We start from the raw sequence: 17,450 nt of genomic DNA on the forward strand, positions 1-17,450 counted from the left end.
TGACCTGGGAAATGTGTCAGTGAGTAATGAATACACCTGTGCTCCTGCTGGGTGACCTGGGAAATGTGTCAGTGAGTAATGAATACACCTGTGCACCTGCTGGGTGACCTGGGAAATGTGTCAGTGAGTAATGATTACACCTGTGCTCCTGCTGGGTGACCTGGGATATGTGTCAGTGAGTAATGAATACACCTGTGCACCTGCTGGGTGACCTGGGAAATGTGTCAGTGAGTAATGATTACACCTGTGCACCTGCTGGGTGACCTGGGAAATGTGTCAGTGAGTAATGAATACACCTGTGCTCCTGCTGGGTGACCTGGGAAAAGTGTCAGTGAGTAATGAGTACACCTGTGCTCCTGCTGGGTGACCTGGGAAATGTGTCAGTGAGTAATGATTACACCTGTGCACCTGCTGGGTGACCTGGGAAATGTGTCAGTGAGTAATGATTACACCTGTGCACCTGCTGGGTGACCTGGGAAATGTGTCAGTGAGTAATGATTACACCTGTGCACCTGCTGGGTGACCTGGGAAATGTGTCAGTGAGTAATGAATACACCTGTGCACCTGCTGGGTGACCTGGGAAATGTGTCAGTGAGTAATGAATACACCTGTGCACCTGCTGGGTGACCTGGGAAATGTGTCAGTGAGTAATGAATACACCTGTGCACCTGCTGGGTGACCTGGGAAATGTGTCAGTGAGTAATGAATACACCTGTGCACCTGCTGGGTGACCTGGGAAATGTGTCAGTGAGTAATGAATACACCTGTGCACCTGCTGGGTGACCTGGGAAATGTATCAGTGAGTAATGAGTACACCTGTGCACCTGCTGGGTGACCTGGGAAATGTGTCAGTGAGTAATGATTACACCTGTGCTCCTGCTGGGTGACCTGGGAAATGTGTCAGTGAGTAATGAATACACCTGTGCTCCTGCTGGGTGACCTGGGAAATGTGTCAGTGAGTAATGATTACACCTGTGCTCCTGCTGGGTGACCTGGGAAATGTGTCAGTGAGTAATGAATACACCTGTGCTCCTGCTGGGTGACCTGGGAAATGTGTCAGTGAGTAATGAATACACCTGTGCACCTGCTGGGTGACCTGGGGAATGTGTCAGTGAGTAATGAATACACCTGTACACCTGCTGGGTGACCTGGGGAATGTGTCAGTGAGTAATGAATACACCTGTGCTCCTGCTGGGTGATCTGGAAAATGTGACCTGTGTGGGGTCCTGAGGACCGAGTTTGAGAACCACTGATCTAGACTGTATATGCCAACTATTCACAGCGTTTTATGAGCTGAAGCAATTATTCAGACGTATCTATTCACTAGCATACTAAGATCCTTGAGACACAAGGCACGGGTGCCTCATACCTCAGTGGCTCACTAGTATTTATTGCATGGATAGGCTGTGTAGCTGGATCAGGGCAGAAAATGGCCGCCTCCCCGTTGCTGACAGATGCTGTTTTGATTTCATTCCTCCCGGCAATAGGGATTAATCTTTCGATGTTCACATACCAGTAGCATGAATACCAGTATGACATGAAAGTCGCAGCGTTGTCACCGGAGACTGCTGCGCATAAGTTATCACTATGCGAATCCCCAGGTGCATTCTGGGTATTTTTATTTTGCTTTTGGAAGCATTTTCCATGTTGCACTTTCTGGATATGTTCTCTAACATCCCTACAGAGAATCTTCTGACAGGCGCCAGCTCAGCTTTCCTGGGTCCCCCGCTAAGCGCAGCCTTAATGATCTCGCGCTGAGATTCACCGAACGCTCTCCCTGGGGGTGATACCGAGGGCCGAGCACCTAAACACAGACCGTGACAAGTACCGAGATCAGAGGGTGCCTGCTTAGTAAATGAAGTACTTGATGTATAGGACCTGCCAGCTCTGATTTACAGCACGTCACGTTACTGTCCCAGCGGGCCTCCTAATCAATCTCTCGCGCCTGTGACATGTCTGTATTCCGTGCGCGATGATGAGGACTAAGCTGTCAGAACAGACGATGATCATATTTATATATAAGCAGGTTTCAGCTTCTATCCTATAGTGAGGGCCTAGTGTGCAAATAAACTGTGTGGGAGCTGTCACATTAATTGCTTGTATAATAATATAATATTGTCCCATATTCACAGGGAAATAGGGAAATAGTTTGTGGAATTGATAAAAAAAAAAAAGATGAGAAAGCTGCTCGTCCGCTCGTATGGAACATAAGTTACCAAAAAGACAAAAAGTCGCTTTAAAGTCCAATCTCCAATGTGGGACAATCTTCTGGTTAACACAAAATAGATAAATATCAGGTTTTATATAGTTTTTTGTAGCAATTGTTTCAGGCTCATTCATGGTGCAAAACTCTATAGAATCTTATATTCGCAGAAATCCAATACCATGCACCCACGTCAGTGACGCCATCTTGTCGGGCACAGTTCTGCGCAGAAAGCCGGGTCATGGTGCTGCGCAGGAGTCTATCACTTGCCGCTCTGACTTGCTGCGAGGTTACTTAGTAAATGTGTGTTATCTGTGTATTGTGCAAAGGTACAGTCGCCATGGACCTCCAGAACACGGAATGCCGCCCCATAAATAGCAGCAAGCTGACCCTCCCGTCTGAGAACGGCTCCGGGACCCGCAGGCCCAGCATCGCCCCAGTCCTGGAGATTGCCGACAGCTCTACGGTGTTACCTTGTGACCTCCTGAGCGACCAATCGGAGGATGAGATGACCCAATCTGATGATGAAGGGCTTCCGGTCCTGGAGTAAGTACTATAAACAGACCTTTATGGTAAATCTGCCTCCTCAGTCATTTATTCCATGTACATTGCGGACACTTTCTGTTTCTAAAGTGTTAAAAAGAAACCGAATTCGCCTCCTAGCGCAGTATATTCCAGACAGCGAAGTGTCTAATAAATCTGCGCTGAAAAAGGTGAATTCACCTCTTACCAATGTGTAAGAGTGGATCGGTTTTATCTTCTCCTATCTGATGACTCCTGATAACATCAGCTCCCAGTATATACTAAGCGGGAGAGGCCGCTATAGTGTAATACGCTCCCAACCAGTTCTATCAGTCATACAACTAATACACATATGTATTATCTAGAGAGTCTGATATAATACTGGTCCCATCACACAGAATAACCTTGTCTCTATGTGGTCATATAGCCGTCCAGCCGCAGGATACTAGAAAGGAGAGAGGTTACCCAACGCGTTTCATCTAGCCAGGAATATTAGCTGAGTTAATCAGGGGTGTAATTGTACTATTTCTATTCTGCAAAACAGAGGAGGACGTGGACCATTGAGCCCCATAGTAAAACTTAGGCCCAGACCCCCAGCGGGTGGACTGGGGAGGATAGAGCCCTGGGAGGGAGGACTTCTCATCATGTGCGGGACAGAGGAGTCCTCTGCTCTTTTGTGAGTGTGGCAATTTGGCACTGCCGGGGGCCCGCTCTCATCCCCAGTGCCCCAATATCATCCGCACCCCCTCTAGTTCCAACCTTGCTGATAAAAAATAAAGACTTCGCACAGAACATACTAATTGGGGTGGGTGGTCTTTGGTATTTTACAACAACTAAATTATTTTAAAAGCTATAAAGGTTAATACTTGGAATCTCTTTATAAAGCGAAGCTGCTGTGTGTCTCTAGTTATAATTATTCCCCTTTGTGCCCACAGAACACAGATGAGAGTGAGCGCAGGTGGGGACAGTGAGGCTACAAATCCACAAGACTTTACTGGGGATCTACTGATAGGAAACCTTTCCTGTGCGTTCTTTCACGGGCATGATGTTGCATGTATATTTCATATGTAGTCGCATTTGCATATTAGAGGCTTTCATGAATAATAATCATTTCTAGGGAAAAAATTCATACACACGGAGTATTATAATGATTTACTGTGTGGGAAAGGCAGAGCATGGTACAATGCTGCCCCCCTGTGGAGAACTACGGTCATACCTGGCACACGTTTACTGGCTGATAAATAGACAATATCTGACCTTGGGGGGGGGGATGTACTAAGCCTTGGAAAGTGATAAAGTACCAGCCAGTCAGCTCCTAACTGCCATGTAAAAGGATGTGTTTGAAAAATGACAGTTAGGAGCTGATTGGTTGGTAGTTTATCACTCTCCCCGTCAGGGTGCATCTGCCTCTTACATTAGTAGGAGAGATGGTTTTATTACATACAGGTATTATATTATAATAACACATGTATTGTCTGCCCGGTAGCTATGTGAAAGGATATCCCCCAAATTCTCCCTATATCGGAAGCTCGCCAACGCTGTGTCACCTTCTACCTGCGAAAGCCGCTTTCTGCTGCCTGCGCCTGGACAAGGTGAGTGATTATTGTGCAGCATGTGATAACCGGATCCTAGCAACGCCCCCTGCGCCACAAACCAGTCCTATGACACAAGAAGGGTCCTATCTAGGTGTCACCAAGTTCCACCCAAACCTTCAGCCATTTATATGCTGTTAACTCATTTTCATTGTACAAAATAAGCAGAATGATCGCTGGCAGAATAAGACCCTCACCCACTAGCTAGTACACCTACTGGTGCCATGCTCAGCCCCTGCCCCTGCCCCACCAACAACTCCTGCCCTTATGGCTTAGGCCAGGACCGAAGAGCGGAGGGAACCTCATACAACGGCAGCATCTGATTGGACAGTAGCAGCGTACGGTCCCCCTTCTCCAGGGACTTCTGCCTGGGGACGCAGTGACTGTATGTCCCAGTATGTGGGTGTCTGGTACTTGGGACCTACAAACTACCACTAGTTACTGCCAGGGAAGGAAGTTTACTGATAAACAAATATATATATATATATATATATATATATATATATATACATACACACATACATACATACAATTTATTTATTTATTTTTATTGTATTTTGTTGCTGTAATGGAAGTCCCCTGTAGAGACGTCATGCTCAGTGCTACAGCTGTTATCACACCAGCAGGAATTTCTGTAGGGTGGATCTGTTAGCATCCATGGGGGATCTATTAGCATCCATGGGAGATCTGTTAGAATCCATGGGAGATCTGTTAGAATCCATGGGAGATCTGTTAGAATCCATGTGAGATCTGTTAGAATCCATGGGAGATCTGTTAGAATCCATGGGAGATCTGTTAGAATCCATGGGAGATCTGTTAGCATCCATGGGTGATCTGTTAGCATCCATGGGAGTTCTGTTGGCATCCTGGGGGGGGATCTGTTAGCATCCCGGGGGGGGGGGGATATCTGTTAGCATCCCCGGGGGGGGTCTGTTAGCATCCTGGGGGGGCGATCTGTTAGCATCCTGGGGAGGGGGGGATCTGTTAGCATCCTGGGGGGGATGTGTTTGCATCTCTGGAGGGTCTGTTTTTGTCCTGAAGTGTCTGTTTGCATTCTAGGGAGTCTGTTTGCGTCCCAGAGGATCTGTTGACAGATTTCTCCAGTAAATGTCTCTCTTTCAGGGCTGCAAACACAACAGTTTTGAAGATGCCAAAGCCTATGGATTCAAGAACAAGCTGATCATTGTATCGGCCGAGACGGCGGGAAACGGCCTCTATAATTTCATCGTTCCCCTTAGAGCATACTACAGATCCCGGAAGGAACTCAACCCGATTGTCCTGCTCCTGGATAACCCGTGAGTGTATTCTACGCACGGCTCTGGTCTGGGCTGGTGGCCATGAGATGTACAGGCCCGTCTCATCCTAACACGTTATAGGGAGGAATGATGGGGAAGACACATTTTTGAACTTTTCTAAATATATGAATAATTTGGGTAAATGCTGAGACACAGAATTCCCAGTCCCTTTCCAGCTAGGGGACAATATTTTCTGAGAGCTTTTCCGTCCAATCTGTGGCCACGAGAATCTAGTGTAAGGATTGTTGCCGTATTTATGTGTCCTTCCGTGGAAGCCTGAAGGGAAGGTTATTGTATAAAGCAATCAGTCCGTATTTCTGATAGTTATGAAATGCGCAGCTAACTAGCAACAACCACGGTATTAAGAGAATCGCCACTTTCTCTATAGTAATCACAAATACAACAAATAATACCAAACTGCTGGCGCTTTGTCTGTTCCACATATATACAGAGTTATACAGAATAGCACAGATATGAGAGTCCTGAAAAGTTCATCTGACCATGGATAACGGGGATCAGCTTCCATAGATGTTCCCCAGGTGATTTATATGAAAAAGACAGAAAAACACATATAATATATTGGTGTTCTGTAATCAAACTTTCCATTATGAGGGATTTATATCCTATAATACACGTATATGTGGGAGCTACTCACACTGCATGGGTTACATGTATGTATACGTGGGAGCTGCTCACACTGCATGGGTTACATGTACGTATACGTGGGAGCTACTCACACTGCATGGGTTACATGTACGTATACGTGGGAGCTACTCACACTGCATGGGTTACATGTATGTACATGTGGGAGCTACTCACACTGCATGGGTTACATGTACGTATACGTGGGAGCTACTCACACTGCATGGGTTACATGTACGTATACGTGGGAGCTACTCACACTGCATGGGTTACATGTATGAACATGTGGGAGCTACTGACACTGCATGGGTTACATGTACAGATACGTGGGAGCTACTCACACTGCATGGGTTACATGTACAGATACGTGGGAGCTACTCACACTGCATGGGTTACATGTACAGATACGTGGGAGCTACTCACACTGCATGGGTTACATGTACGTATATGTGGGAGCTACTCACACTGCATGGGTTACATGTACGTACATGTGGGAGCTACTGACACTGCATGGGTTACATGTACAGATACGTGGGAGCTACTCACACTGCATGGGTTACATGTACAGATACGTGGGAGCTACTCACACTGCATGGGTTACATGTACGTATACGTCGGAGCTGCTCACACTGCATGGGTTACATGTACGTATACGTGGGAGCTACTCACACTGCATGGGTTACATGTACAGATACGTGGGAGCTACTCACACTGCATGGGTTACATGTACGTACACGTGGTAGCTAGTCACGCTGCATGGGTTACATGTACGTATACGTGGGAGCTAGTCACGCTGCATGGGTTACATGTACGTATACGTGGGAGCTACTCGCACTGCATGGGTTACATGTATGTACATGTGGGAGCTACTCACACTGCATGGGTTACATGTACATATACGTGGGAGCTACTCACACTGCATGGGTTACATGTACGTACATGTGGGAGCTACTCACACTGCATGGGTTACATGTACATATACGTGGGAGCTACTCACACTGCATGGGTTACATGTACGTATACGTGGGAGCTACTCACACTGCATGGGTTACATGTATGTACATGTGGGAGCTACTCACACTGCATGGGTTACATGTACGTATACGTGGGAGCTGCTCACACTGCATGGGTTACATGTACGTATACGTGGGAGCTGCTCACACTGCATGGGTTACATGTACGTATACGTGGGAGCTACTCACACTGCATGGGTTACATGTACAGATACGTGGGAGCTACTCACACTGCATGGGTTACATGTACAGATACATGGGAGCTACTCACACTGCATGGGTTACATGTACATATACGTGGGAGCTACTCACACTGCATGGGTTACATGTACGTACATGTGGGAGCTACTCACACTGCATGGGTTACATGTACATATACGTGGGAGCTACTCACACTGCATGGGTTACATGTACGTATACGTGGGAGCTACTCACACTGCATGGGTTACATGTACGTACACGTGGGAGCTACTCACACTGCATGGGTTACATGTACATATACGTGGGAGCTACTCACACTGCATGGGTTACATGTACGTATACGTGGGAGCTACTCACACTGCATGGGTTACATGTACGTACACGTGGGAGCTACTCACACTGCATGGGTTACATGTACGTACACGTGGGAGCTACTGACACTGCATGGGTTACATGTACGTATACGTGGGAGCTACTCACACTGCATGGGTTACATGTACGTACATGTGGGAGCTACTCACACTGCATGGGTTACATGTACAGATACGTGGGAGCTAGTCACACTGCATGGGTTACATGTACGTATACGTGGGAGCTAGTCACACTGCATGGGTTACATGTACGTACACGTGGGAGCTAGTCACACTGCATGGGTTACATGTACGTATACGTGGGAGCTAGTCACACTGCATGGGTTACATGTACGTGCACGTGGGAGCTAGTCACACTGCATGGGTTACATGTACAGATACGTGGGAGCTAGTCACACTGCATGGGTTACATATACGTATACGTGGGAGCTAGTCACACTGCATGGGTTACATGTATGTACACGTGGGAGCTATTGACACTGCATGGGTTACATGTACAGATACGTGGGAGCTACTCACACTGCATAGGTTACATGTACATATACGTGGGAGCTACTCACACTGCATGGGTTACATGTACATATACGTGGGAGCTAGTCACACTGCATGGGTTACATGTACGTATACGTGGGAGCTGCTCACACTGCATGGGTTACATGTACGTACACGTGGGAGCTACTCACACTGCATGGGTTACATGTACGTACACGTGGGAGCTACTCACACTGCATGGGTTACATGTACGTATACGTGGGAGCTACTCACACTGCATGGGTTACATGTACGTACATGTGGGAGCTACTCACACTGCATGGGTTACATGTATGTACATGTGGGAGCTACTCACACTGCATGGGTTACATGTAAGTATACGTGGGAGCTAGTCACACTGCATGGGTTACATGTATGTACACGTCGGAGCTACTCACACTACATGGGTTACATGTACGTACACGTGGGAGCTATTGACACTGCATGGGTTACATGTACGTATATGTGGGAGCTACTCACACTGCATGGGTTACATGTACGTATATGTGGGAGCTACTCACACTGCATGGGTTACATGTACGTACATGTGGGAGCTACTGACACTGCATGGGTTACATGTACAGATACGTGGGAGCTACTCACACTGCATGGGTTACATGTACAGATACGTGGGAGCTACTCACACTGCATGGGTTACATGTACGTATACGTCGGAGCTGCTCACACTGCATGGGTTACATGTACGTATACGTGGGAGCTACTCACACTGCATGGGTTACATGTACAGATACGTGGGAGCTACTCACACTGCATGGGTTACATGTACGTACACGTGGTAGCTAGTCACGCTGCATGGGTTACATGTATGTACATGTGGGAGCTACTCACACTGCATGGGTTACATGTACATATACGTGGGAGCTACTCACACTGCATGGGTTACATGTACGTACATGTGGGAGCTACTCACACTGCATGGGTTACATGTACATATACGTGGGAGCTACTCACACTGCATGGGTTACATGTACGTATACGTGGGAGCTACTCACACTGCATGGGTTACATGTATGTACATGTGGGAGCTACTCACACTGCATGGGTTACATGTACGTATACGTGGGAGCTGCTCACACTGCATGGGTTACATGTACGTATACGTGGGAGCTGCTCACACTGCATGGGTTACATGTACGTATACGTGGGAGCTACTCACACTGCATGGGTTACATGTACAGATACGTGGGAGCTACTCACACTGCATGGGTTACATGTACAGATACATGGGAGCTACTCACACTGCATGGGTTACATGTACATATACGTGGGAGCTACTCACACTGCATGGGTTACATGTACGTACATGTGGGAGCTACTCACACTGCATGGGTTACATGTACATATACGTGGGAGCTACTCACACTGCATGGGTTACATGTACGTATACGTGGGAGCTACTCACACTGCATGGGTTACATGTACGTACACGTGGGAGCTACTCACACTGCATGGGTTACATGTACATATACGTGGGAGCTACTCACACTGCATGGGTTACATGTACGTATACGTGGGAGCTACTCACACTGCATGGGTTACATGTACGTACACGTGGGAGCTACTCACACTGCATGGGTTACATGTACGTACACGTGGGAGCTACTGACACTGCATGGGTTACATGTACGTATACGTGGGAGCTACTCACACTGCATGGGTTACATGTACGTACATGTGGGAGCTACTCACACTGCATGGGTTACATGTACAGATACGTGGGAGCTAGTCACACTGCATGGGTTACATGTACGTATACGTGGGAGCTAGTCACACTGCATGGGTTACATGTACGTACACGTGGGAGCTAGTCACACTGCATGGGTTACATGTACGTATACGTGGGAGCTAGTCACACTGCATGGGTTACATGTACGTGCACGTGGGAGCTAGTCACACTGCATGGGTTACATGTACATATACGTGGGAGCTACTCACACTGCATGGGTTACATGTACGTATACGTGGGAGCTACTCACACTGCATGGGTTACATGTATGTACATGTGGGAGCTACTCACACTGCATGGGTTACATGTACGTATACGTGGGAGCTGCTCACACTGCATGGGTTACATGTACGTATACGTGGGAGCTGCTCACACTGCATGGGTTACATGTACGTATACGTGGGAGCTACTCACACTGCATGGGTTACATGTACAGATACGTGGGAGCTACTCACACTGCATGGGTTACATGTACAGATACATGGGAGCTACTCACACTGCATGGGTTACATGTACATATACGTGGGAGCTACTCACACTGCATGGGTTACATGTACGTACATGTGGGAGCTACTCACACTGCATGGGTTACATGTACATATACGTGGGAGCTACTCACACTGCATGGGTTACATGTACGTATACGTGGGAGCTACTCACACTGCATGGGTTACATGTACGTACACGTGGGAGCTACTCACACTGCATGGGTTACATGTACATATACGTGGGAGCTACTCACACTGCATGGGTTACATGTACGTATACGTGGGAGCTACTCACACTGCATGGGTTACATGTACGTACACGTGGGAGCTACTCACACTGCATGGGTTACATGTACGTACACGTGGGAGCTACTGACACTGCATGGGTTACATGTACGTATACGTGGGAGCTACTCACACTGCATGGGTTACATGTACGTACATGTGGGAGCTACTCACACTGCATGGGTTACATGTACAGATACGTGGGAGCTAGTCACACTGCATGGGTTACATGTACGTATACGTGGGAGCTAGTCACACTGCATGGGTTACATGTACGTACACGTGGGAGCTAGTCACACTGCATGGGTTACATGTACGTATACGTGGGAGCTAGTCACACTGCATGGGTTACATGTACGTGCACGTGGGAGCTAGTCACACTGCATGGGTTACATGTACAGATACGTGGGAGCTAGTCACACTGCATGGGTTACATATACGTATACGTGGGAGCTAGTCACACTGCATGGGTTACATGTATGTACACGTGGGAGCTATTGACACTGCATGGGTTACATGTATGTACACGTGGGAGCTATTGACACTGCATAGGTTACATGTACAGATACGTGGGAGCTACTCACACTGCATGGGTTACATGTACATATACGTGGGAGCTAGTCACACTGCATGGGTTACATGTACGTATACGTGGGAGCTGCTCACACTGCATGGGTTACATGTACGTACACGTGGGAGCTACTCACACTGCATGGGTTACATGTACGTACACGTGGGAGCTACTCACACTGCATGGGTTACATGTACGTATACGTGGGAGCTACTCACACTGCATGGGTTACATGTACGTACATGTGGGAGCTACTCACACTGCATGGGTTACATGTATGTACATGTGGGAGCTACTCACACTGCATGGGTTACATGTAAGTATACGTGGGAGCTAGTCACACTGCATGGGTTACATGTATGTACACGTCGGAGCTACTCACACTACATGGGTTACATGTACGTACACGTGGGAGCTATTGACACTGCATGGGTTACATGTACGTATATGTGGGAGCTACTCACACTGCATGGGTTACATGTACGTATATGTGGGAGCTACTCACACTGCATGGGTTACATGTACGTACATGTGGGAGCTACTGACACTGCATGGGTTACATGTACAGATACGTGGGAGCTACTCACACTGCATGGGTTACATGTACAGATACGTGGGAGCTACTCACACTGCATGGGTTACATGTACGTATACGTCGGAGCTGCTCACACTGCATGGGTTACATGTACGTACACGTGGGAGCTGCTCACACTGCATGGGTTACATGTACGTATACGTGGGAGCTACTCACACTGCATGGGTTACATGTACAGATACGTGGGAGCTACTCACACTGCATGGGTTACATGTACAGATACGTGGGAGCTACTCACACTGCATGGGTTACATGTACGTACACGTGGTAGCTAGTCACGCTGCATGGGTTACATGTATGTACATGTGGGAGCTACTCACACTGCATGGGTTACATGTACATATACGTGGGAGCTACTCACACTGCATGGGTTACATGTACGTACATGTGGGAGCTACTCACACTGCATGGGTTACATGTACATATACGTGGGAGCTACTCACACTGCATGGGTTACATGTACGTATACGTGGGAGCTACTCACACTGCATGGGTTACATGTATGTACATGTGGGAGCTACTCACACTGCATGGGTTACATGTACGTATACGTGGGAGCTGCTCACACTGCATGGGTTACATGTACGTATACGTGGGAGCTGCTCACACTGCATGGGTTACATGTACGTATACGTGGGAGCTACTCACACTGCATGGGTTACATGTACAGATACGTGGGAGCTACTCACACTGCATGGGTTACATGTACAGATACATGGGAGCTACTCACACTGCATGGGTTACATGTACATATACGTGGGAGCTACTCACACTGCATGGGTTACATGTACGTACATGTGGGAGCTACTCACACTGCATGGGTTACATGTACATATACGTGGGAGCTACTCACACTGCATGGGTTACATGTACGTATACGTGGGAGCTACTCACACTGCATGGGTTACATGTACGTACACGTGGGAGCTACTCACACTGCATGGGTTACATGTACATATACGTGGGAGCTACTCACACTGCATGGGTTACATGTACGTATACGTGGGAGCTACTCACACTGCATGGGTTACATGTACGTACACGTGGGAGCTACTCACACTGCATGGGTTACATGTACGTACACGTGGGAGCTACTGACACTGCATGGGTTACATGTACGTATACGTGGGAGCTACTCACACTGCATGGGTTACATGTACGTACATGTGGGAGCTACTCACACTGCATGGGTTACATGTACAGATACGTGGGAGCTAGTCACACTGCATGGGTTACATGTACGTATACGTGGGAGCTAGTCACACTGCATGGGTTACATGTACGTACACGTGGGAGCTAGTCACACTGCATGGGTTACATGTACGTATACGTGGGAGCTAGTCACACTGCATGGGTTACATGTACGTGCACGTGGGAGCTAGTCACACTGCATGGGTTACATGTACAGATACGTGGGAGCTAGTCACACTGCATGGGTTACATATACGTATACGTGGGAGCTAGTCACACTGCATGGGTTACATGTATGTACACGTGGGAGCTATTGACACTGCATGGGTTACATGTACAGATACGTGGGAGCTACTCACACTGCATAGGTTACATGTACATATACGTGGGAGCTACTCACACTGCATGGGTTACATGTACATATACGTGGGAGCTAGTCACACTGCATGGGTTACATGTACGTATACGTGGGAGCTGCTCACACTGCATGGGTTACATGTACGTACACGTGGGAGCTACTCACACTGCATGGGTTACATGTACGTACACGTGGGAGCTACTCACACTGCATGGGTTACATGTACGTATACGTGGGAGCTACTCACACTGCATGGGTTACATGTACGTACATGTGGGAGCTACTCACACTGCATGGGTTACATGTATGTACATGTGGGAGCTACTCACACTGCATGGGTTACATGTAAGTATACGTGGGAGCTAGTCACACTGCATGGGTTACATGTATGTACACGTCGGAGCTACTCACACTACATGGGTTACATGTACGTACACGTGGGAGCTATTGACACTGCATGGGTTACATGTACGTATATGTGGGAGCTACTCACACTGCATGAGTTACATGTACGTATATGTGGGAGCTACTGACACTGCATGGGTTACATATACAGATACGTGGGAGCTAGTCACACTGCATGGGTTACATGTACGTATACGTGGGAGCTACTCACACTGCTTGGGTTACATGTATGTACATGTAGGAGCTACTCACACTGCATGGGTTACATGTACGTATACGTGGGAGCTGCTCACACTGCATGGGTTACATGTACGTATACGTGGGAGCTACTCACACTGCATGGGTTACATGTACAGATACGTGGGAGCTACTGACACTGCATGGGTTACATGTACGTATACGTGGGAGCTACTCACACTGCATGGGTTACATGTACGTACATGTGGGAGCTACTCACACTGCATGGGTTACATGTACAGATACGTGGGAGCTAGTCACACTGCATGGGTTACATGTACGTATACGTGGGAGATAGTCACACTGCATGGGTTACATGTACGTACACGTGGGAGCTAGTCACACTGCATGGGTTACATGTACGTATACGTGGGAGCTAGTCACACTGCATGGGTTACATTTACGTACACGTGGGAGCTAGTCACTCTGCATGGGTTACATGTACAGATACGTGGGAGCTAGTCACACTGCATGGGTTACATATACGTATACGTGGGAGCTAGTCACACTGCATGGGTTACATGTATGTACACGTGGGAGCTACTCACACTACATGGGTTACATGTACGTACACGTGGGAGCTATTGACACTGCATGGGTTACATGTACAGATACGTGGGAGCTACTCACACTGCATAGGTTACATGTACATATACGTGGGAGCTACTCACACTGCATGGGTTACATGTACATATACGTGGGAGCTAGTCACACTGCATGGGTTACATGTACGTATACGTGGGAGCTGCTCACACTGCATGGGTTACATGTACGTACATGTGGGAGCTACTCACACTGCATGGGTTACATGTACGTACACGTGGGAGCTACTCACACTGCATGGGTTACATGTACGTATACGTGGGAGCTACTCACACTGCATGGGTTACATGTACGTACATGTGGGAGCTACTCACACTGCATGGGTTACATGTACGTACATGTGGGAGCTACTCACACTGCATGGGTTACATGTACGTATACGTGGGAGCTAGTCACACTGCATGGGTTACATGTATGTACACGTCGGAGCTACTCACACTACATGGGTTACATGTACATACACGTGGGAGCTATTGACACTGCATGGGTTACATGTACGTATATGTGGGAGCTACTCACACTGCATGGGTTACATGTACGTATATGTGGGAGCTACTCACACTGCATGGGTTACATGTACGTATATGTGGGAGCTACTCACACTGCATGGGTTATATATACAGATACGTGGGAGCTAGTCACACTGCATGGGTTACATGTACATATACGTGGAAGCTATTGTCACTGCATGGGTTACATGTACGTATACGTGGGAGCTAGTCACACTGCATGGGTTACATGTACGGATACTTGGGAGCTAGTCACACTGCATGGGTTACATGTACGTATATGTGGGAGCTCTTCTTTTAAACTCAATCAATAGAAAAACAATGTATTAGAGGATATAAATCCCCCATAAGGGAAAGTTTGATTACAGAACACCAATATATTATATGTGTTTTTCTGTCTTTTCCATATAAATCACCTGGGGAACATCTATGGAAACTGATCCCCGTTATCCATGGTCAGATGAACTTTTCAGGACTCTCATATCTGTGCTATTCTGTATATATGTGGAACAGAAAAGCGCCAATAGTTTAGTATTTATTTGTTGCATTGTATAAAGCACGTTTAGAAGCAAACGTCCGTTATACAGAGAAACCAGAACATCTCAGGGTTTCCGGCATGGTCAGCAAATACAGTAATTGCTTATAATTAAATATTCCCTTTGAAATTCTGTTAATCCCAGAACGTGTTACTAAATCTGCGCACACGCCTAGGGGCTATGATTCCGATCGTTTTATGTTAACGTTATTTATTGCTAATGGTTGTTATCATCTATTTATTTTCCAGTGCAAATAATTTACATTCGTGCCTCCCCCTTATTAGATTCTTCACATGACAACCCTCATCATCTCTCTCTTCTTACTAGGCCGGACAATCACTTCCTAGAGGCCATCTCCTGTTTCCCAATGGTTTACTTCATGGTTGGCACGATAGATAAGTAGGTTTGTTTTCCGAAGTACTAAAATCAGAATGTTACAGATTTACACGCATTTTGCCTCCATTAATCCCTGTAGTCTTGTGTTCAAATCCCTTGGTCAGTGAAAACTTCATGTCAATGCTAGGACCAGACATTGAGGGGTATACTTGCTAAAGTGCGGGTTTTTAGAAGTGGAGATGTTGCCCATAGCAACCAATCAGATTCTACTTATTTAACTAGCACCTTCTAGAAGATAATAGCTAGAATCTGATTGGTTGCTAATGGCAGCATCTCCACTTCTAAAAACCAGCACTTTAGTAAATACACCCCTGAGAATGTTACATCATGTTGTCACTCTTCCAGTAAGCTGGTGACGCTCCTATCTGGATGTGTTTTGCTGTTGCTGTTAGAGAACACGTTCAGTGTTATGTAATAAATTCCTGTTATATATGGAGCATTTTATTTAGTTATGTTCTTGACAGAAGAGCTTGCACCCTTCCCCATCACTGGCTCCTCTTCCTGACACTCCAGTGACAGACGGGGACCTATCTTTTCCCATCTCCGCAGGAAGCTGCTGTATTGTGGGTCCAGAGTACATGACATTTAGGCAATGAGGACACTGTAATATTCTGTATACTGTGTATTCTATCTCCTCCAGTCTGGATAATTTGCTGCAATGTGGGATCATCTACGCAGACAATTTGGTGGTGGTAGACAAGGAAAGCACGATGAGCGCAGAGGAAGACTACATGGCGGACGCCAAGACGATCGTCAACGTGCAGACAATGTTCAGGTACCGTCCCCTCCAGATTTAAGGGGGCAGTGGAGACCCCCAGTATTAGAAGACCTTTGTAGTTATGTTATGGGAATAAAAAGTGCAGACTGGAAGCCATGTTTCTGTATTGTTATCCCAACTCAAGCGACAACTTAATGTATTTGTAAATGATAATCTGTATTCACAACCAGCAACATTCAGGACAAAATAGGTTTCCTGTTATACAGATCTAAACATAAGGGTATATGGTATAGCTGTATATACGTTATGGCATATGGTATAGCTGTACACACGTTAGGGCATATGGTATAGCTGTACACACGTTAGGGCATATGGTATAGCTGTACACACGTTAGGGCACACTGTACACACGTTAGGGCATATGGTATAGCTGTACACACG

At 46.9% G+C, this 17,450-nt stretch overlaps 1 protein-coding gene across 5 annotated transcripts in view; it reads left to right on the forward strand.

Moving 5' to 3' along the window:
- KCNT1 (potassium sodium-activated channel subfamily T member 1) overlaps nt 1–17,450 on the forward strand; it is a 265,672-nt gene that overhangs the window by 200,623 nt on the left and 47,599 nt on the right. For 4 of the 5 annotated variants that reach the window (XM_088459701.1, XM_088459704.1, XM_088459703.1 and 1 more), the window contains 5 exons: nt 2,533–2,749; nt 4,212–4,317; nt 5,440–5,612; nt 16,223–16,294; nt 16,932–17,066. In XM_088459701.1, the coding sequence (XP_088315827.1) occupies nt 2,533–2,749; nt 4,212–4,317; nt 5,440–5,612; nt 16,223–16,294; nt 16,932–17,066 (703 nt within the window). The remainder of the gene's footprint in view (nt 1–2,532; nt 2,750–4,211; nt 4,318–5,439; nt 5,613–16,222; nt 16,295–16,931; nt 17,067–17,450) is intronic. The other variant, XM_088459702.1, reaches the window with a different exon arrangement.

Source organism: Taudactylus pleione, unplaced genomic scaffold (assembly GCF_031769625.1).
Source record: "Taudactylus pleione unplaced genomic scaffold, aTauple2 ptg000927l, whole genome shotgun sequence".
In the NCBI taxonomy this organism is placed as follows: domain Eukaryota; kingdom Metazoa; phylum Chordata; class Amphibia; order Anura; family Myobatrachidae; genus Taudactylus; species Taudactylus pleione.